Here is a 21,818-nt window from a genome sequence, read left to right on the forward strand (position 1 = left end):
ATATAGTTTTTGAATATGTTAAAGGAAAAAATAATGATTTAGCTGATCAGTTGAGTAGATTGCAACTAAAAATAAATTAAATAATTGTGTTTCAGCATGAAACCCACTGACCAACAGCCAGCAGACAAAGACAAGGGAATAGCCCCAGCAGACTCATACGCTCAGACATTTCTTGGTAAGCTTAATTTCAGACCTCGGGGAACACTTGAGATGATGGAGCGAATTTACTTCGGTAAATTTAATTTAATCTCCTATCCTCAATGTAACCTGTCTTTTAGAATACTCCCAGAATGTAATATAGATAAGACTCAAAAGTGTTTAGTAGACAACTTATGAATAGCATATACTAAACAAGATACTAAACATTTTATTGCAGCCAATAATGCTCTATGTCAATATTTCTCAGACAAGAATAGAGAAAATAAATTTAAATACTATGTAGTCATACATGGAAAAACAAATGGCGTTTTTCAGCTTGATTAGAAGTAGTAGACTCTATAAATGGGATAAAACCCCACTTTCTAAAGGTTTTAATAATTTTACGGAAGCCTTAGACTATGCTAGAGGTATTTTGGGCCCAAACTATTACATCTCTCCAGCCCTCAGACAAAATCAAGCCCAAATACCCCAATACAATATCCAAAAAGACACAGACAAAATCATATTCTGCGACCATTATTTTACCATGACAGAAGCCTTCAAAAGACTAAATACAAAAAATGAGGCTCTCATATAAGAAAATATGAGACTTATGAAACAATTGGAGACTCTTCAAGGTAAGTTTATCGGGCATGTCTAATACCTTTTTGGCTATGTGTGGTTGTAACTTTATTTTACCTTCTCCTATTGTTACTCCTAAGAAATTAATATGAGTCTTACGTAGTTCCATTTTCTTTTTGCTAATTATGATTTCATTTTTAACAAATAAACGGAACACTGTTTGTAAGTGTCCTAAGTGTTCTTGTATGTCTTTACTAAATACTAGTACATCATCTACATAAACTAATACAAAGTTTTTATATTCTCCGAATATAGTATCCATTTTTCGTTGAAAAATAGGTGGTGCAGTCTTCAACCCGAAAGGCATGGCTAGCCATTCAAAATGTCCTTCTGGACAAGTGAATGCTGTCCATTCTATACTTTTTGGTTGCATTTTTACCTACCAATATCCTGATTTACAATCAAATTTACTAAAGAACTTTTTACCTTGTATTCTATTTATCAATTTGTTTTTGTCTGGTAACTTGTATGCATCTGTTTTAGTGTTATCATTTAATTTTTTATAATTAATTACCATCCTTGCTTTTCCTCTTACCTGCTCACTATGGTTTCTAACCATGAATGCAGCTGATCTATGTTTAGAGGTAGACCATCTTATTACTTCTAGTTTTAGTAATTCTTTAATTTGTTTACTAAATTCTTTTGTATCTTCGTTATTAGCTTCGATAGCAGCTGTTTTTATGGTATATTCTAGGTTAATTATTTTTAATCTACACATAATCTTGTTATTATCCCAATGTACTAGGGACCTTTCTCCAATTATTTTCATTTCATCTGTATTGAAATTATTTTGTCTAAATCTTTAGGATTTTTTATTTTTTCTAGTGCATTTATCCCTTTTTGGAAGTTATAGAATTTTGTTTCTATATTTATTAAGGTATAATCTTTCTCTATGTCTTCTAAGTATGTATCTTCTAAGTAGTCTTCCTGTTCTTCATACAGATTTTTTGTGATACATCTATTGCCACCTTTGCAATCTGTACAACAGGCCGTTGTCTCTTCATTTGGTTGTATATTTAGTTGAGATCTTTCCTTTGTAAGAAACTTTTCAGTTTGTATTGGGGTATAAATGGTATTTTTAAATAGCATTATTTCGTCTTTGGAAAACAAACAACTTTCATTATTTTGTATGAGAAAATGTAATTCTATTACTAGGTCGGTTTTTATTTCTAAGTCTTTAGCTAGTATTTTATACATATTGTAAGTAGGTTTATAAAATTCATTACAAGTATTAATAAAGCTTATTTGGGCTTTTTCTATGTAATGATTATAAAAATTGTAGGTTTCATCCATTTGTATTGCCGATATAGGTTTTTTAATACTTTTTCGGGCAATATCCTTTTATTTATAAGACAAACTGTACATCCTGTGTCTACTAAGGCTAGAGTTTCTATTTCTATGTCTTTAATTTTAATTCTAGCTAATACTTTAACTGTTCCAAATTGTTTATCTTCATTACAGATAAGGCTAGTATTATTTTCTTCTATATTCATCAATTCTGTTTTGATGTTATCTAAATGTATTGTTCCTAGTGTTTCTTCTTCTTCTACCTTCCGTTTACCTTTTTCTAGATATATTAATCTTTGTTCTATTTCATTTATTCTGGTTTCTAGGGTTATTAGTCGTAAATCTGTTACTGAGTCTTTTGTAGTGACCTTATCTTGTTGTGGTCCCTTTTGTTTTTTTTACTTTTATTTCTAATTTAGTCTCTATACATGTAATACATGCTTCCATATAATATTTATGACATTTAGCTATATTTGCTCTACTGGGTACCATTTACATATGTTACATTGATTGCTGTCTATACCTTTATGTCTCTCAAAATTATGATGACATTCTACTCCTATGTTCATCATAGTACTTAATTGTAGGTCTTCTAAATTTACCATTCCTCTATCTAATCCTATTTCGTTTACTAAGTTATCTTCTTCTGAATCAGAGAATTCGGATTGGGTCTGTTCTGCTACTTCAACACATACAATGGAGTATATATTTTCGGTATCTGACATACATTCGTCTACATTTAAAAATTTCTCCTGTAGTTCTTCTATTAATTGGGAGTTTCTAGTTCTTATATTATTTCTTTTAGTGCATATGTTAGCTAAATGGTCTATACTTCTACATGTATAACATTCTAATTTACTTTTATAGTTCCTATCACTTCTATATTTTCTGACGTGTCTATCGCTGTTTAGATAAGATTTTCTTGCTGATGATCTTTTTAGGTAATATTTTTTATGGTTTTGGGTTATAGTATGTTTGCTGTTTATGCTTCTTTGATTTTTGTGGTCTTTTGTCATAACTTTGAGTTGTATAAATAACTGATTTATAAAAGTTCATTTCATTTTGTTTAAGCTGTTTCTGAATTTGTATATTGGTACATTTTTTTGTAGTATTTCCATTACATGTTGTATCTTTTGTCCTATTGACCACAAAGCATTTGGGTCTTGTATTACTCCTGCTCTCTTATATCATCTTTCTTCTATTTCTCTTTCTAGAGCTCCAGGCAACTTATGAAATAGTTTTTTACCTAGTTCGTCATCAAATGTATTTCCACTAACTGTGCAATAATAGAAATAATCCTTTAAAAAGTCTTTAATATGCATCCAATTTGTGATGCTTAACTGTTCTAATTTTATTACTGCATTTCTTTGTAAGGCTAGTAATCCACCATTTGGATCTTCTCCTGTTAACAAAATATGTATTTTATTACGAAAATTGTATGAATTTGGTCTTAACTCTATTAAACCTTGAAATTCTTGAGGGTAAATCTGTTTATATACTTTCCAAACTGCTTTACACGATTCTCCTAAAAAGGTTTCTAAATATTTATACATTGTTTTTGCGTCTGTTTCTTGATAGTTTTTTTATGAAATCGGCTACTATTATCCCTTTCCATACATCTATTATTGTATTCCACATTTGTGGATCATGAGCTGCTATATTAAGTATTTTTTCTTTATTTCCTCCTTGTAATTTAATGGGTTCTTCTAAGGGCATTCGTCTACCTGTTGGTTTAATGTTGTCTCTTATTTCTATATCTTGTGTTGCAGGCCATGCTTTTCTTGGAAGATTGCCTGAAGTATGTGTAACATTTGCTGTTGGACTGGTTCTTTGGAAAGGGTTCGCACTATGGGCACTTGTTGCTTCATTCATCAGTTCTTTGTAGCTTACTAAAGCTGTTATGTCATTTAAAGATTCTAGGTCTTCTGTGTCTTTTATGTTATTATTCTCATCAGGTTCTTTAACATCTTCTATTCTATATGCTAGGTTATCATTTCTTTTTGAGCAGATTCTAAAATGTTCTATAGTTTCAACAATGTCCATTTTTTCTTTTTTGCAACCTTTACATTTAAACACACTATATTTATTTTCTTTGTATAATTCTTTTGCTATCTCTATAGCATTATCTACTTCGCATCCTTCTTGTATTAGCTCTATATTCATAAATTCTTCTTATTCTGTGGCTATTGTACTTTCTGTATCTGTGTCATCTGCTAACTTTTGATTTGTATAATTATAATCTGTAGACCTTATAGAAGTTTCTCCTTTGGAACTAGTGTACATTAGATGGTTATTTGGTGTATAATCTTTAGGCCTACTTAATTTATCTAGGTTCCATTCTAAGCTTGCGTATTCTTCAGGATTGATTTTGATTCGTTTTATTAATTTTATTCCTTTGTTTCCCATTACTTCTACTACATCGTTAATTTGGAGTTTAAATTTTGTATTACTACTTAACATCATTTTTTCTATAAATCCTAAACACATTAGTAGGTTATTACCTTTATTCATTTCTTCGTATCCTTTGGTTTGTATTTCTATTTTAATATGCTCACCAAATTCATTTAGATTCATTAAAAAGTCTGGGCTTACATAGAGAATTCCTCCATTATTTGTCATATCTACTTTAGTTAATCCTATTATGGATTTTTTCAGGTCTGACCATCTGTCGTCATATATTACTATTAATACCTTAGCACCCAAATTTTTTCTAGTTAAACCTTTAATTCCTACAACAATTAATCCCATATGCATCATCATTAATCTATGGCTTTTTATTGTTTTCAAGAAATTAGGGGTCACTAAGTCTAAAACCGAATAATTTTCTCCTAGTGCTGATATTTGTTCTTCTCTATAGTGTCGGTATAGTTGATTATCTTTAGAAAAACATCCTACCCTGTATAGAGTCTTTGGGTTTAATAGTTTTAATTGATTTTGTTGAAAAATTTATAAATCTTTATCTTCATCTACTATTTCATTTAATTCTTGGTTCTGTTCATCATTAGAGCTTCTTCTCCTAGAGAGTATCCTAGATATGAGATTATTGCCTATTCTATTGTCTGAGTAGCTTACACTTGGTCTGTTTCTTTGGATATTTTCTTCGTCTGTTGATCTGGACTTGTGTGAAAAAAGATCCATGGTTGTGATTTTTTAATAACTTGTATTTTTTTGGAGAGTTATTTCTATTCTTTTTAATTGGTTTACTAGAGCGTCTATTTCTTTATTAGGGAGTTGAGGTATTTATACTTCGAGTTGTTGTTTTTCTTTAAGTAGTTTATCTAGTTTAGTATTTAATTCTATTAGCAGAGCTATTATTGTGTTATTTTGTTTTACAACTATTTTATCTGATACACTAGCCGGGACGTATTTTGTAAGGCCTATTGGGTCATCATGGTATTTGTTTGAGATTTCTAACGCTTTTTTATAGTTTATATCTTCTTCATTCATGAAAGAGAAATCTGTTCTAGTCTTTTTATTATTATTTTTTAGTTGTTAATTTCCGAAATTATATACTTTATTTGTTCTGTTGTTTTTGTTATTACTTGATTATTTTGTACCTCTAGTTCTTTAGGTTTTTTCAGAATTGTCTTTACTAGTCATTCTATTTCTGTTTTAGTAGGTATTTTTTCAAGGTTGAACTTAGTATTTAAGAAATGTATTTTCCGGTCTACTTCTAGTTGTTGTGTTTTAAGGAAGTCGAAGTTTTGTTCTAACTTATTTAAAGTATTTGTTTGTTTGTTTATGATAGATTCTATAGTTTCTAGGAGGCGTATTACTACCTTATCTTTTAGCTGAGTATTATCACTAAGATTTATGATTAGGTCGACTAACGTGTTATGATGTTTGTCTTCAGAGTGTAATATATGTTCTCCTTGCGAGAAATTACACCTAATGGTATTTATTTTGTGTATAATTCTGTATTTCTTTTCTGGATGTATTCTAAGGTCTAAATATTCTAGGTGTTTTAAATGATCTATTTTGTCTATCCTAACAAAGTAAATTGCCAAAGTACTTTGTATATTTCTATCCTATATTTGCTAAATGTTATATCTTCTTTTATTTCGGTAATTTGTCTTAGCAGTTCTGCTCTTAATTCAGTTTGTTCTTTATATAATTCTTCTATTGTATATGGTTTTATTTTAAAAGTTGGGTTGTCTAGTTGTTGTTCTAACTAGGCTAGGTTTTTTTTGAGTTCGGTCCTATATTTTTTTTCTTCGTATATCCACTTTTGTTTTTGCCTAACTCTCCTTATGTATTCTAATGTCATTAATATTTATCCTAGTGGAATAGAGTTTAGTATCTTTTTATATTGTCTTATTCTAATTTCAGAATATACTATTTGTGTTTCTAGATTGTTTAATTGAGTCTGCAGATAGGTGGTATGCTGGTCTGGGTGATATGAGGAGTATTTATCTATAACGAGTCGTAATTCTATTTCTGATTGCTTAACTTATGAGTTATGTCTTAATTCTTCTTGTAGCCAACCAGATACTCTTTTATATCTTTGAAACAAAGGTTGATTTTGCATGACAAACTTTATCCTAATTGATATGATTTTTCACTAATTCTTCTGTAACACCAAGCAATTCTATTACTACTATATTTTAGATCACTTTCTTGGCTTTGGATTTTTCACTTTAGAGCACTAATAAAGTCTCCTCTAACTAATCGTCTTTCTCTGATCTGATATGTTTGGTCTATAGCATCTATTGTTTCTATTATGTGAAGATAGTCCTCTAAAGATTTTTTCAATTTTATAGCTGTTTGGTTTAGGTTATATTCCCTATATAACAACCAATATCTAGATCTGCAGTCTCTATGAGCAGAATGTCTTTTCATTTAGTGTCCACAGAAACTTCTCGCTCTGATACCAAATTAAAACGATGTTTCAATACGATAATATTTCAATATGATAGTTTAGGTTATCAAATAATTGTTGATAAAAGTTCAAATTTTTAAATGATTGTTGTAAAATTCTACTCAGTACTCCCTCTCTCAACTTGTCTTGTCATGTTTAGGGCTGGACGTTCGGTATTCGATTCGATATTTTCAAAATTTGGATTCGATAATTCGATAATTCAAAGTATATACCAAATATCAAACTTTCAAACTTCGGTTCGATAATTCGATAATTGGTAAATCAAAATTCAGTTCGGTACGGTATTCGGTAATACCATATTGAATTCAAGTCCACACAAAATATGTGTACATCATATTCATAATAGCAACAACAAAAGATGTGAAGATTTTTAATAACAAACTAAACAATGTTGCTGCCTTCTTAGAAGTGTTCATAGTAATATCATCTTTGCCTTTGTTGTCCCCTTTAGGCTTTAGGTACAGGTTCTAACAAGTGTATCCAAACTTGGCATTGAGGGCCTACAGAACAAGAGTTAATCAGTGAAAAGTACAAAAAATGAAAAACAAAAAGGGATATATGTAACACCCTAAAGTACCTAAGTACCAAGATCAGATCGGGAGTGTACAGAAAATCCAAGTCTATAGATTTTTTGTGTGTTTTATGGACAAGCAAATCGTAAAAGGAACCACAGACAGTAAATAGCATCCGTAAATGGACTTCAAAAAACAAAAAAATTAGTCTGAAATTTATGAGTCAAGTTTATAAGTTTTAATTAGTTCCATTTTCACTTGAACAAGACAAACTAGAGTTATGAATCCTAAACCCTTTTATGGGTCACAAATGTAGAGGTTGAATTTCATCATTAATCTGGAAGACAGCTTACCAGAAAGTAATTAAGACATGAATATGAGAATTCAACAAAGAGAACAGGAGGAACAGACCAAAGTCTACATAGTAGATTGAAAGATAACTCGAAAAAATGTTAAATTAATCAGATTAAAACATCATCAAAACTTTCTTCCAAGTGACAAATGAAGTTGCCAAACTCATCAATAGTAGCTACTTTTCTTAATAACAATGGTGCAACTTCCGAGAACGCCTCTCACTGTTCAGAAGGCAAGCTCTTGATGATATCAGAATCACCTGTAATCCAGAAAAGTAAATGGGGAAAAAATTAAGAAATCAACAAGACAGAAACAAGCCTTTTATGATAGCAAAAGCAAGAAATACAATTAATTAATGGACGCTATGAGGAACACCACTATATGCCCACCTGGGTCAAAAATACTGAGGCAACAAACTCTTTAAGTGTCAGTGTGTTAGGGTTGAATAAGTTAAAGACAATTGGGCTGGACTTTTATTATAGAAATGAGCCTATATCCCTTTATGTTTAAAAGGACTCTTTTAGTTTTAGGTGGCCCAACAGAAATAATTTCGGTATTCGGTAAATACCGAATATCGAATGGGAAAATTACAAATACCAAAATCGAACTTGAAATACCGAAATATTAAATTTTGGTACCGAATATCGAACCGAAGTATCGAATATCGAATACCGAAATATCAAAATAGCCGATTCGGTTCGGTAATTCGGTTTTCGGTATTTTATGCCCACCCCTAGTCATGTTTATCTCTTAGTTTTATCATAATTTCCTCATTTTTTACTTTTTTTTTAACTTAAGTACGTAGCGTTATTACACCAGATCTATTGTAGTGCTGATATATATATATATATATATATATATATATATATATATATATATATATATATATATATATATTTTGCTTACCTTAAGTTCATTGCCATAATCCTTTGATGACCACGTTGGTCAACTTTAATCAAACAACTAATTTATGTCAAGCTTCAAATTTTTTTCGAACAGAATCCAAATCTTCTTTAACAAAACCACTTGATAATAACAACAACAACAACAATTCAGTGAAATTCCACATTGTGGGGTCAAGTAAAATACTAATTTTGTACTCTATGATTTTCATCTACAATAGAAAATGAAAACGTAAATTATAAAACGATAAAAAAAAAAGAATAAGAAGAAGAGAAAAATTTTTACAACGAAGAGAACCTTTTTATTTACAGTAAGAGAAGAAAAATGACTTGTTTTTTTATTGGAATTGCTAACTTTTTCCAAAAAAACAAATAGATATTCATAATACACTAAATCTATTTATAATTTATAATTTATAATAAAGAATAATAACAAATTGCTACTTACATGTTATTTGGTAGTATTTTTCTTTAGTTTCCATCTATCAAATAACAAGTTATACTATAAGAGAAAGAAGTCGCTGTATGTGGCGCGGCTGAGAAAGAGCCGAGAGGATGGAGGATGACGTTGAGATGGCAGCGGGTGAAAGCGGCGCCGTGGTGGTTCTTCTCTATTCCTTTTTTTATTCCGTCGTTTTTCTCTAATTCTTCAGTTCATCTGTTGTTTTCTTTTTTCCTGAAACCCTAATTCGTGATATTCGCATTTATGTGCTTAATAATAATAATAATAATAATGTGTGTAAGCAGGAATTGGATGACATGAAGAAGAGGTTGAAAGAGATGGAAGACGAAGCGGTTGCTCTCCGTGAAATGCAGGCCAAGGTCGAGAAAGAAATGGGTTCTGTTCAAGGTCTTCCTCTGTTTTTGTGTGCTGGAAATTGACTTATTACTGAAATGTTTCTTTCTTGATGCGTTATGCGAGTATTTTCATTTTTCCAGTAGATAATTGTAGAATTATTTTATCCTAATATGCATCTGTGAAGAGGTAGCTAATTTGATCTTATTTACATGGTTCGTATTATCTTAGATCCTACTGGAAGATGAGTTAATATAAGTTGAAATTACTTAAATAGCTGTCTCTTCGTTTACAGATTGAAGTTTTAATCTACATTTTCAAAAGATAGCCCTTTTTTCTTTTTTTGCTAATGTGTGGCTAATAGTCTTCCAGAGTTAATTTTGTTTGTGCAATGATGGTCGGGCTCTTCCCCGAACCCTGCGCATAGCGGGAGCTTTAGTTCACCGGGCTGCTCCTTTTTTTGTGGCTAATAGTCTTCCAGAGTTAATTTTGTTTGTGCAATGATGGTTTCTAAATTCTTTTTATACTTGCGTGTAGTTGACTTATTTCTAACTATCAAGGGCATAAAGTTTAGTCATATCTATGTTGCTCCATTTATTACATGTTATTTATTTGTTCACCTCAATTGAAGGCAGACCCTGCTGCGGCTGCTGCAAACCAGGCAAACAAGGAAGAAGTGGATTCTCGATCTGTCTTTGTTGGAAACGTGAGACTTCTGCCTTCCTAAAACTAATGATTCTTTCATCAAGTATCATCTTATATTAGCCTTTTCTACATAGCTGAAGCATTGTGAGATTACACTGGGTATGTTGTTATTGTTGTACATAGCTGAACTGTATATGTGTCTGCTTTTTGTGTTTTCCCCTGAAGCACAAAATTCAATTGCCAATGACATTTTACTTTGGAGTTTATCCTCTAGCTTATTGACATCTTTGTGAAAACTCTGTACAAGATCTATATCTATCCTTTCCTTTCTTTTCCCTTAAATTGGATGCTTATCCAACTATTTGTTTTCTGGCCTAAATATAATGGTGTATGAAATTGTAGGAGAGCAATTATGCAAAAGTGGGTCCATTACTCTCACTTGTCATGATATCTTCAAAGTTGGAAAGCTACCTTTTTTGTAGTATTTACCATTTTAAAAAAAGATCTTCTAATCAATCTTCCTAAATTTGCCCATGTATTTTGCTTGCATAAGCTATTGCCTTTCTTTACTGGTATTTGCTTTGATCTGTGTAATAATGTGTAGTTTATGTCTATTGAAGAATTTTAAGTAGGTAAAAGATATCAAAAGTAGAATCATAAAAAAAGGAACAGAGTGAACACACTTGGTTTTTGATGCCGATGGGGATGTGTGAAGCTATATAGTCTTATGTATTTCGCAACCAATGGTCACAAGGAGCAGAATTCTAGGAAAGGGGGTGGGGTGGGGTTGGGGGGGGGGAAGCAGAATTCCAAGGAAAAATGGCTCACAGTTGAGGAGACTCTTCAAATCTAAGGAATGGAAAAGAAAATGTGAATAGAAACAAGAGAAAAGGAGTGTGATAGCATATTTTTGTAAAGGAGAAATCCCCAAGAGCCGATTATGCATGGTTCGAACTTTATGGATAATGGACCCATTCCCCTTTACCCCTCTCTGCTCAAATACAAGGCTTTTATGTGCGACTGATTCAAGCCCATGACGTGTCCTAGCCCAACATTACAAGCTACACTTTTTACCCCTAGACCAAAACCTTGGGACATTAACATGTTTCTAGTCCGACTTGTTTTCTCATCTTCACATATTCATGAACTAATGTTTCTATTAGTATCACAAACTACCTTTACAAAAATAAAACTAATTTGTAGGAATTTGATGAACCTACTACTGAAGGTTACAAGGAGAAATTGGTGGATGTGTGCGAAATGTGTGACCATCTTATCTAAAAGTTTAAATTATTTGGGAGAGTATTTTATTTGCTTAATTATGACTTCTACTCGGCTCTTTACATTAGAATCTGATTCTTTTTCATGGGCTAAATACGTGGTAATACTTTTTGATAATAGGTGACAGTGAGAGTCGAACCCACGACCTCTGCATGCTTTGAAACCATGTTGAAGTGTGGGATGCAGATGAGATGGTTCCACACTTCAAATTAGTATCGGAACCATTTCTTAATAGTTTCTAACTTGTTTTTACAAATCATCTTTTTAGGTTTTATATTTGTTAATGACAGTGTTAACTTACATCTTTTAAGTTGATCAGGATTGGAATTATTTTGACTTCCATTATAAACAACTCACAACTTTATTTAAAAAAAGTGAAAAAGAAACTTGCCTTTTTAAATAGGTAAGGGAGAAAAAGAAACATCTGTATAGCATGTGTATTTGGCTTTTGTTCTACAAATGCATAAGAAGGCAAAAAATGTGTTAAACGTTTTGTATACCGACCTCAATAACAATAAACCAGATGAATATGGCATATCACATTTACAAGAATCATACATAGCACAAAAAATATCCAATTTTTTGTTCTACTATAAACAATGTAAGGATTTAGGTAAAAGTAGTTTCTTTTTCTTTTAAATGGAATAATTTTTGATTATTAGTTGTTTCCAATACATAACAACAACAACAACCCAGTGAAATCCCACACGTGGGGTCTGGGAGGGTAAAGTGTACGCAGACCTGACTCCTACCAAAGTAGGACGGCTGTTTCCGAAAGACCCTCGGCTCAGAAAAATTATAAGAGAAGTCAGATACGGATAGGAAGTTCAAAGCTAAGCAAATAACAAGAGCAGCTTAGATAAAGTAGAGCAATCAAACTCAGATATATTGTTTCCAATATATAATGACAACTAAATACCTTATAAAAATTACTAATTACAACTAAGTGAGATTGAAATGGTTTTGGTGTAATGCTTAATTCTTTTACTTCCTTAGGTAGGGTAAAAAAAGGTAGGTCGTTTTTGAATGACTAGTTATTTTTTAATTCTGCTCTCGCTCTCTCGATCCCATTTCCCATATATCTACTTTTTCCAATTTATGTTTCTTCTAAATTTGAATCAGCATTATATTAATTGTAAATTGCCTTCACATATGCTAAATATGAATTAGAGCTTGTAGTATGATATTATATTGGTTACAAGGATGGGACACTATAGAAAGAGAAAATGTGGAACCTAATAGAAATTACTACTAGTTGGACCAAAAAAAGGATTTTTTCAAGCGATTGTGTGATAATTTTTTCTTCTTCTCAATCATTCAAGATGTTATGTGAATTAACATATTACTGAATCTAATGAGTTAAACTTTAAAGACATAGTTTGCATGTGGATTAAATTATTGGTGGTGAATCTTGACCAATATACCAGGGAACTTCATATGTTTGGGTGAGTATAAGTGGATGTCATCAGAATTTTAAAACATGCATCCAAGACAAAGAATGAATAAGATATTAACCCCACCAATAGCCAAACTAGGGGATGCTAGATTCTCTTGGTTAACAGTATTGGTGGGAAGTCGTTATAACATGATTTCATCTCGTGATTTGAAATCATGAGATGAAATCAACGTTTGGACACGTGATTTCATTTCATGATTTCAAATCATGATATGAAATTTCCAAATCAAGCTTTTTAGAGAATTTGGGATTTCATCTGATCATAAAATGAAATTGCATGTTCAAACACCGATTTCATCTCATGATTTCAAATCATGAGACAAAAAAATCGTGTTAGAATAGGAGTAAGAACAAGAATAGCATATAGAATCCTACTTGGAAAATGATTAGTATATAAAATCCTACTTGAAAAAGGATTGTATTATAGTGTCTACTATCAGGTATCAATGTATTAATGTAGATACATTATTCAATAATAACAACATACCCAATGAAATCTCACACGTGGGGTGTGGAGAGGGTAGGATGTACGCAGACCTGACTACTATCTCATGGAGATAGAGAAGCTGTTTTCTAAAGACACTTGGCTCAAAAGTCACAGTCCCAAGCAAGTGAGAAAAATAATATATATAGCATAATGGCAAAAAATGAAAAGCGATGCAAATTTTACAAGACAAGATCAATGACGATAGCAAAGTAATGTGATAATCAAAGAAAATAACAACACAACTATAAAGGCACGCCTAGACCTACGATCACCCCACGACAAAACACCATTCTATCCTTAATATCCTTCTACCCTAATCTGCGACCTCCACTCCTTTCTATCTACTAAGGTCATGTCCTTAGTGATATGGAGTAGCGCCATATCTTGTCTAATCACTTCTCTCCAATACTTTTTCGGTCTACCCCTATCCCAACGCATAACCCCCAAATCCAACCAGTGTTTTGAGAAGCGAGAAGCAAAAAAAAGCGACGGCGGCTCGCTTCACAAAAGCGAGAAGCATGAAGCGAAACACATGCTTTTTTCAGAAAAAGCACTATGTAGTATAAAAATATAAAATATAAAATATGCATAAATAAATAATCAAGAACTCAAAAGACTTAGATTAAAAAGTAACTAGATAGTCAATAATCCTCAGAAGTAACAGCATATAAAGCAAATGCATAACCAAATCACAAAGAGAGAAAAATCCTATTCTTCAACAAGATCCTCAAACTCTTGAAGTGCCATCAACAAGGGTTCTACTTCTACTTGGTCCTCATCTTCTTCCTCATCGGAGGACTCATCAACAGGAGTTCTACTTCTATTTGAACATGAACTTGAACCTGTAGCTACTCTTTTTTCCTTTCCCCTTAAAGTACTCCCCCTAAAACCATAAATATTCTCCTCCACACCACTAGCCGCAGCAACATCACTAGAAGTGAGACCTTCTCCTTCATATACTTCTTCATCTTCATGATTTTGGGGTGCTCCGGTTAACCATTCATTTGCATCATCAATATTATCCAACAAAATTGGATTAATGGTATTGCGAGCATTGTAGCGACGCACCAATGTTCTATTATATTTGATGAATACTAGATCATTCAGGCGTTTTAACTCAAGCATGTTTCTCTTTTTAGTATGAATCTGCGTAGAATTCATAGAAAGTAATTAATGGGAGGACTTTGGACAATTAAGATACCATTTAATTTAGTAATAACGTAATATAGGTTCTCACATGTTCATACATGCTCCAATTTCTCTCGCAACCGAATGAGCTATAAGTTAAACTTTGCACTCTAATAGCAAATTGTTGCAAGTTTGGGACATTCTGACCATATTGCATCCACCATTCAACTGTAGAAGAATTATTTTAAAAGTTAATATGTAATAACTTAAAAGTTAAAGCTCTAACAGTTAAATGTTGAAATGCTCACCTGGTGACCTTAAGGTTCTAGCTCTAATGGCCGACTCAATTCCAAGTAGCCCATCAACTTTCATGTACACACCAAGCTCATCCCCTATTTTGTCTTGCAAAGTTTTATCTAGGATCATCCTCTCAACACATGCATGATATCCCAACCACACTTCTTCAGTTAAAGTCTTCATCTCATTATTTTTATAATAGAGCCTCGGGTTCAAAATATGTCCAGCTGCATGTAGAGGTTGATGAAGTTGATCCGTCCACCTTGCATCAATGATTTTGAAAACATTCATATATTTTCTTTCATCATAATTGAATGCCTTTTCAATGCTTTCTTTGGCCCCATCCATGGCTTCATAAATGTAGCCTATTGGTGGTTTTTTCTCTCCATCCACCATACGAAGTACATTAACTAAAGGACCACCAACTCTAAGTGCTTGAACAGTTTCATTTCAAAAATATGGACTAATGATGTGTCTCTCAGCTTCTTTCCCAAGAGTTTCCTTTGCATAGACACTTTCATTCCATTCAGTGGACATAAACAAGGTTCTTAGATTTTTCTTTTGCATATAAAAATTATGCAATGTCAAAAAATCTGTTGCGAATCTTATCTTAGCAGGTTTTACCAAGTTTCTTTGCTTTGTGTATCTCCTCATCATATTCAACAACAATGCCCTTTGACTGATATAAGAAAGTATCAGCCTTACCAAAAACTATTCAAAAAAATTTAATAGTTAATAAGTAAGAAAACTAACATGAAGATTAAAAAAGAACATTAAATATCAAGACTCAAGTTCATCTGTAGAATACGGGGCCTCTTCGAAAATGTTACCAAACATCAAGTTGATATAGTGAGTAGCACAAGGAGTCCAGAAAATATGCGGGAACATCCCTTCAACATGTCACCCGCTTTTTTGTTCTCACTTGCATTGTCAGTCACAACTTGTACCACATTTTCCTTGCCTATTTTCAAGATAGTCTTCTCAAATAAGTTAAACATCTTATTAGAATCAGTAGAAGAGTCACTAGCATCATGAGATTCAAGGAACACATTCTCTTTTGGAGAATTCACCAAAACATTGATGATCATTTTCCCATTCCTTGCTATCCATTTATCCATCATAATGGAACAACCATACGTTTTCCATTGAACCTTATGATCTTCTACAATTTTGTTTGTCTTTTCCACCTCTTTTTTTAAACAAGGATCTCTTACCTCATGATAGGTGGGGGGCTTCATTCCAGGGCCATATTGGCCTACTGCCTCAATGAATTCACCAAAACTTTCGGTGTAGTTAACACAATTGAAAGACAATCTTGCATCGTACATCCACCTAGCAAAAGTAGATACAACACGATCCCGTAAAATCTTGCTAGAAGCCTCTAGATCAATAGGTCCACCTTTTCTCTTTTCATTTGGTTTTTGCGAGAAATAGAGATTAAGAGGACCTTTGAAATTGCTAGCGGTGGATGACCCACTTTCACTAGTTGAAGGTTTCTTTTTTGAGGGAGGCCCCATTGGCATATTCACTTCAACTTCATCATCCATTTCATCATCATCAACAAGATTAACCATGGATGCTTCAAGATTCATTTGAGTTTTAAATTCATTTTTTTCGTAAAATACTCTCTTATTCCTTCCTTCACACTATTCGGGACCTTTGGACACACTTTAACATCTTTATAACCACCAATAAGATGCTTCTTGTGACGAAATATTCCGCCATTATATGTCATATCACAAAAAACACATTTGATTTTTGTGTTACTTCCCATGTCAATTCCATATGCCCAAGCTGGATTCTTTTTTTGTGCCATTAAGAAAATATAACTTACTACAAAGAAAAAATAGAATAATAATTTAGTCACACAAGTCAAATTGTCAAAACAATAACAAAGCAGCTGTAGCAAAATTAAAAAAAAATAATAAAGCAGCCAGACTGTGAAAAAAAATAGAGCATATGCTTTATCTTCAAAAAAAATGGCCAAACTGTTGAATAAAACTTGAAAAAAAATAATTCTTTATCTTCACTGCTGAATAGAGATAGAGATAGAGATAGAGATAGAGATAGAGATAGAGATGAAGAGATGAAGAGATGAAGAGATGAAGAGATGAAGAGATGAAGAGATGAAGAGATGAAGAGATGAAGAGAAGAAGATCCCAGCATTTGCGCAGACGGCAAAACTGCTGAAAAGAACATCTCAGCAGTTGCGCAGACGGCAGAACTGCTGAATGGAAATAAAAATAGAAATAAAAAGAGAAGAAGAGGAAGAGAAGAAGAGAAAAAGAAAAACTAACCTGGTTGAACTGTCGAAGTTGAAGAAGTTGCAGCAGCTTCGAAAAATAAATTGTAGGTTTTACAGATTTGTTTTTAAAAATAAAACCCTAGTGCTGCTTTTTCCAAAAAAGCGAGCTTTTTTCTCGCTTCTAGATGAAGTGTGCTTCTCGCTTCTTCCATTAAGCGCACAACAACAACAACAACAACAACAACCCAGTGTAATCCCACATCGTGGGGTCTGGGGAGGGTAAAGTGTACGCATACCTGACTCATACTAATGTAGGACGGCTGTTTCCGAAAGACCCTCGGCTCAATAGAAGCATAAGAAAAAAAGGTCAGACAAGAATATTAAAAGTAGGAAAGTAGATAACGGAAGAGTTCCAAACAATAGTATAATCAAAGCACCAAAAAACAGTAGATATAGTCAAATAATAGCATAAATACCATAAATAACATAAGATAACATAACATACATAACATAAATAACATAAATCAGAGTACAAGAAATCATAGTGCGTTAATACGCCTATGTACTAGCCTTCTACCCTGATATGTGTCCTCCACACCCTCCTATCTAAGGTCATGTCCTCGGTAAGTCGTAAATGCGCCATGTCCTGTCTGATCACCTCTCCCCAATATTTCTTCGGTCTACCCCTACCTCTTCTGAAACCATCCATGACCAACCTCTCACATCTCCGCACTGGTGCCTCTAGGACTCTTCTCTTCACATGTCCAAACCATCTCAGTCGCGTTTCACGCATCTTGTCTTCCACCGAGGCCACTCCTACCTTGTCTCGAATAGCCTCATTTCTAATTCCGTCGCACCTGGTATGCCCACACATCCATCTCAACATTCTCATCTCGGCAACTTTCATCTTTTGCACGTGTGAGACCTTAACTGGCCAACACTCCGCCCCATATAACATAGCTGGTCTAACCACCACTTTGTAGAACTTGCCCTTAAGTCGTGGTGGCACCTTCTTGTCACATAACACACCGGAGGCGAGCCTCTATTTCATCCATCCCGCCCCAATACGATGTGTGACATCCTCGTCGATCTCTCCGCTGCCTTGCATGATAGAACCAAGGTACTTAAAACTACTTCTCTTTTGGATGGCTTGATCCCCGAGCCTAACTTCCGCGCCAACCCCTTGAGGAGTCTCACTGAACTGGCACTTTAGGTACTCTGTCTTGGTCCTACTCAACTTAAACCCTTTAGACTCCAAGGTGCGTCTCCAATCTTCTAGCCTAGCATTAACTCCGCTATGAGTCTCATCGATGAGGACTATGTCGTCCGCAAAAAGCATACACCATGGCACCTCACCTTGAATTTGTCGCGTCAATACATCTATCACCAAGACAAATAGAAACGGACTAAGAGCTGATCCTTGATGCAACCCCATCACAACTGGAAAGTGTTCTGAATCCCCTCCTACTGTCCTTACCCTGGTTTTGGCACCCTCCTACATGTCCTTGATCACCCTTATGTACGCTACAGGTACACCTTTAGCCTCCAAACATCTCTATAGTATCTCTCGTGGGACTTTATCGTAGGCCTTTTCTAAGTCGATGAATACCATATGCAAGTCTCTCTTCCTCTCCCTATATTGCTCCATTAGTCTCCTCATAAGATGGATGGCTTCCGTAGTTGAGCGTCCCGGCATAAATCCAAACTGATTCTCTGAAATAGACACGCCTCTCCTCACCCTCATCTCCACCACTCTTTCCCATACTTTCATAGTATGGCTTAGAAGCTTGATACCTCTATAGTTGTCGCAACTCTGGCTATCCCCCTTGATTTTGTATAGAGGGATCATGATGCTCGACCTCCATTCTATGGGCATCGTTGCCGTCGTAAAGATGACATTAAATAACCTAGTCAGCCATTCCAAACCTACCGAGCCCGCACTCTTCCAAAATTCTCCAGGGATCTCGTCAGGTCCGGTCGCTCTTCCCCAGCGCATCCTACGAACGGCCTCTTTAACCTCATCGCCCGTAATACTCCTACTCTTTCATTAAGCGCACGCTTTTCTAAAATCGCTTTGCTTCACGGTGTTGAAGCGCTAATGCCTCGCCTCGCTTCGCTTCACGCTTAAAGCGAGCGCTTCAACGCTTTTTCACACCACTGAATCCAACCACTCGCACCTCTTAACTGGGGCATCGACACCCCTCCTCTGCACATGCCTAAACCATCTCAGTTTCGCTTCTCTCATCTTGTCAGTCACAGATGCCACTCCCACCTTCTCCCGAATAACCTCATTTCTAATTTTATCACTCCTAGTGTGTCCACACATCCATCTCAGCATTCTCATCTCTGCAACATGTATCTTCTGAACATGAGCCACCTTCTCCCGAATAACCTCATTCCTAATTTTATCACTCCTAGTGTGTCCACACATCCATCTCAACATTCTCATCTCTGCAACATGTATCTTCTGAACATGAGAGTTCTTTACTGCACAGCACTCCACTCCATATAACAACGCTGGTCTAACCACCATTCTGTAGAACTTACCTTTAAGTCTAGGTGACACTTTCTTATCACACAGGACTCCAGAGGCAAACCTCCATTTCATCCACGCTGCCCCAATGCGGTGCGTGACATCATCATCGATGTCACCACTACTCTGGATGATGGATCCAAGATATTTAAAGCTTTCAGTCTTGGGGATCGGTTGAGTGACAAGCCTCACTTCTATGCCCTCTTCATCCATCGCAACACTAGATTTGCACTCCAAGTATTCTGTTTTGGTTTTGCTCAATCTGAATCCTTTGGACTCCAGCGTGTGTCTCTAAACCTCCAACCTATCATTAACTCTGTCCCGAGTCTCATCAGTCAATAATATTCTTCTCAAATATTTCTCACAAATCGTATGTCCAAACGCCTACTAAGTTAACATCTGGTCAAGGATGCACATGTAATTATGTTGAAACTGCTCTTTGTAATAGGGACAGGAAAGGATTATCCAGTCATAAGTTGCTTTTTCGGTAGCTATTGTGGATAAAGATTCATATTTATGTAGTAAAAAGCAGATTACGTACGACTATTCTGTCTGTAGTTGTTTCTTTAAATGAATGATAGTGCGGTTGCTATTTTCATTGGTTTTATTTACTAAGCATGTCAGCCAGGTGGTTATTCCATTTGTTTTTTCCACTATCAAATTGACCTTTGGGTCCAGTCTGAGACCGTCTCTTGGGTGTTTATATGGGGAAAACAGTTTGAGATGCTAAACTTGTTTTATAGGTGGATTATTCATGCACTCCAGAGGAAGTGCAGCAGCATTTTCAGTCATGTGGGACAGTTAATAGAGTTACAATCCGAACTAACAAGTTTGGGCAACCTAAAGGATATGCTTACGTTGAGTTTGTTGAACCGGAAGCTGTCCAAGAAGCTATTCTTCTGAATGAATCTGAACTTCATGGCCGCCAACTTAAGGTCAACCAGTTAGTCCCTAAATCCACTTTGTTTATATGGTCGATACATTTGAACATAAAACCTTTCATTTCCGTCTTCATACCCTTTGTCATTTGTGATTGCAAATGTTGTGTAGGTATCAGCAAAGAGGACTAATGTTCCTGGTATGAAGCCGTACCGTGCTAGGCGTCCCAACCTGTATATGGGATTTCCAGGCCGGACACCATTCATGGCTGCTCCTTATTTTTTTCCTCCTTATGGATACGGGTAATGTTATTTGTTCTATAGCATTTATGAAATATCATTCGATATAAACAAATTTGTGTTTGCTACCCTCACTTTCTGTATTTAACTAAATTTGTGACATGACTTCATTAATTTATGCTGCAGAAAGATTCCAAGGGCGAGGGCACCGATGCGTTACAGTCCCTACTTCTGAGACTCTTTTGTTTTTCCCTAGACGTACATACCTCTGGATGGTGGGATGTTTCATTAAAAGCAGTAGCTTCTTATCCCTTGTATGTCTAATTGCCTCTATAAATCTTATTTATCACGAAGTTGGGGTTTCAGGTGAGCTTTGTGGCAAACAGTGTGATCACGAATCCTTTTGGTATTGTGTCTTTAGAGTTGTTGAGAACATATGCATGTTTGGAACTTCCACTGTCTTATTGCATTCAACTGCAGAAAAGAAAGAAAGAACCGTTAGGGCCATTATTGCGTGGTTTTGTAGAGCTTAATTGGATTTTGTGGTGTGTAGGTTTCTGGTCGCAATCAATCTAGTGAAGAAGAGATTTCTTTTTCCCTCCCAAAGGGAGGCTCTCTGATGAAGGATAGTACGCTTGGTTTAATTTGATAATATGATGCAAATTAAAATTTTCAATAATCGAACAAAACTAAATCATTTTATTTTTAAATTGAAAACAAAAGGAAACCAAAAGCAATTTTTGTTTTTAAAAAATGTGTTCTATCAACTTCCGTGCGGTTTATGCGGAGGAATTATTCTGACATTAGGAACTACAATTTTCAGTGACGAAAATTGCATTATAAAAATATAATTTGGAGAAATGGTGGTATAATGAACCATTTGTTTTACTGAATGCGGACACGGCTCCCCTCCGGTGTACTAGTATTTTTATTGAACGAAGATCCAAGGACCATGGTTAATAGTTAGCTTTTCCTTCTAAAAAAAAAAGTAAGTTAGCTTTCTAGATCAGTATTAATTTCACATGATAAAGAAGTTTCTGGGGAAAAGTGATCAAAGGTGAAAACTAAGAAATAGTAATACAATTCTTTATTGTTGAATAGCGGTGACAATCTTAAAA

General features: G+C 34.4%; 2 protein-coding genes across 4 annotated transcripts; one reads left to right on the forward strand and one right to left on the reverse strand.

Moving 5' to 3' along the window:
• The first annotated feature begins 9,176 nt into the window (after nt 1-9,176).
• On the forward strand, nt 9,177-21,207 carry LOC129876049 (polyadenylate-binding protein 2-like). Of its 3 annotated transcripts, none has more exons than XM_055951338.1 (6): nt 9,177-9,317; nt 9,462-9,564; nt 10,146-10,216; nt 20,326-20,517; nt 20,633-20,763; nt 20,887-21,207. In XM_055951338.1, exons 1-6 carry the CDS (start codon nt 9,270-9,272, stop codon nt 20,933-20,935), a joined length of 594 nt encoding a protein of 197 aa, XP_055807313.1. In that variant the 5' UTR covers nt 9,177-9,269; the 3' UTR covers nt 20,936-21,207. The 3 variants fall into 3 exon arrangements, with proteins under 3 accessions (XP_055807313.1, XP_055807314.1, XP_055807315.1); XM_055951339.1 differs by having other exon boundaries at nt 9,177-9,314; XM_055951340.1 differs by having other exon boundaries at nt 9,177-9,311.
• LOC129876048 (uncharacterized) lies at nt 14,492-16,590 on the reverse strand. Its single transcript, XM_055951337.1, has 2 exons — nt 14,816-16,590; nt 14,492-14,735 (listed from the first exon to the last, which is right to left on the reverse strand). The coding sequence occupies exon 1, from the start codon at nt 16,394-16,396 to the stop codon at nt 15,641-15,643; it is 756 nt and encodes a 251-aa protein (XP_055807312.1). The 5' UTR covers nt 16,397-16,590; the 3' UTR covers nt 14,492-14,735; nt 14,816-15,640.
• Nucleotides 21,208-21,818: the final 611 nt, after the last annotated feature.

The sequence above is a fragment of the Solanum dulcamara genome, chromosome 12 (genome assembly GCF_947179165.1).
Source record: "Solanum dulcamara chromosome 12, daSolDulc1.2, whole genome shotgun sequence".
NCBI classification, from domain to species: domain Eukaryota; kingdom Viridiplantae; phylum Streptophyta; class Magnoliopsida; order Solanales; family Solanaceae; genus Solanum; species Solanum dulcamara.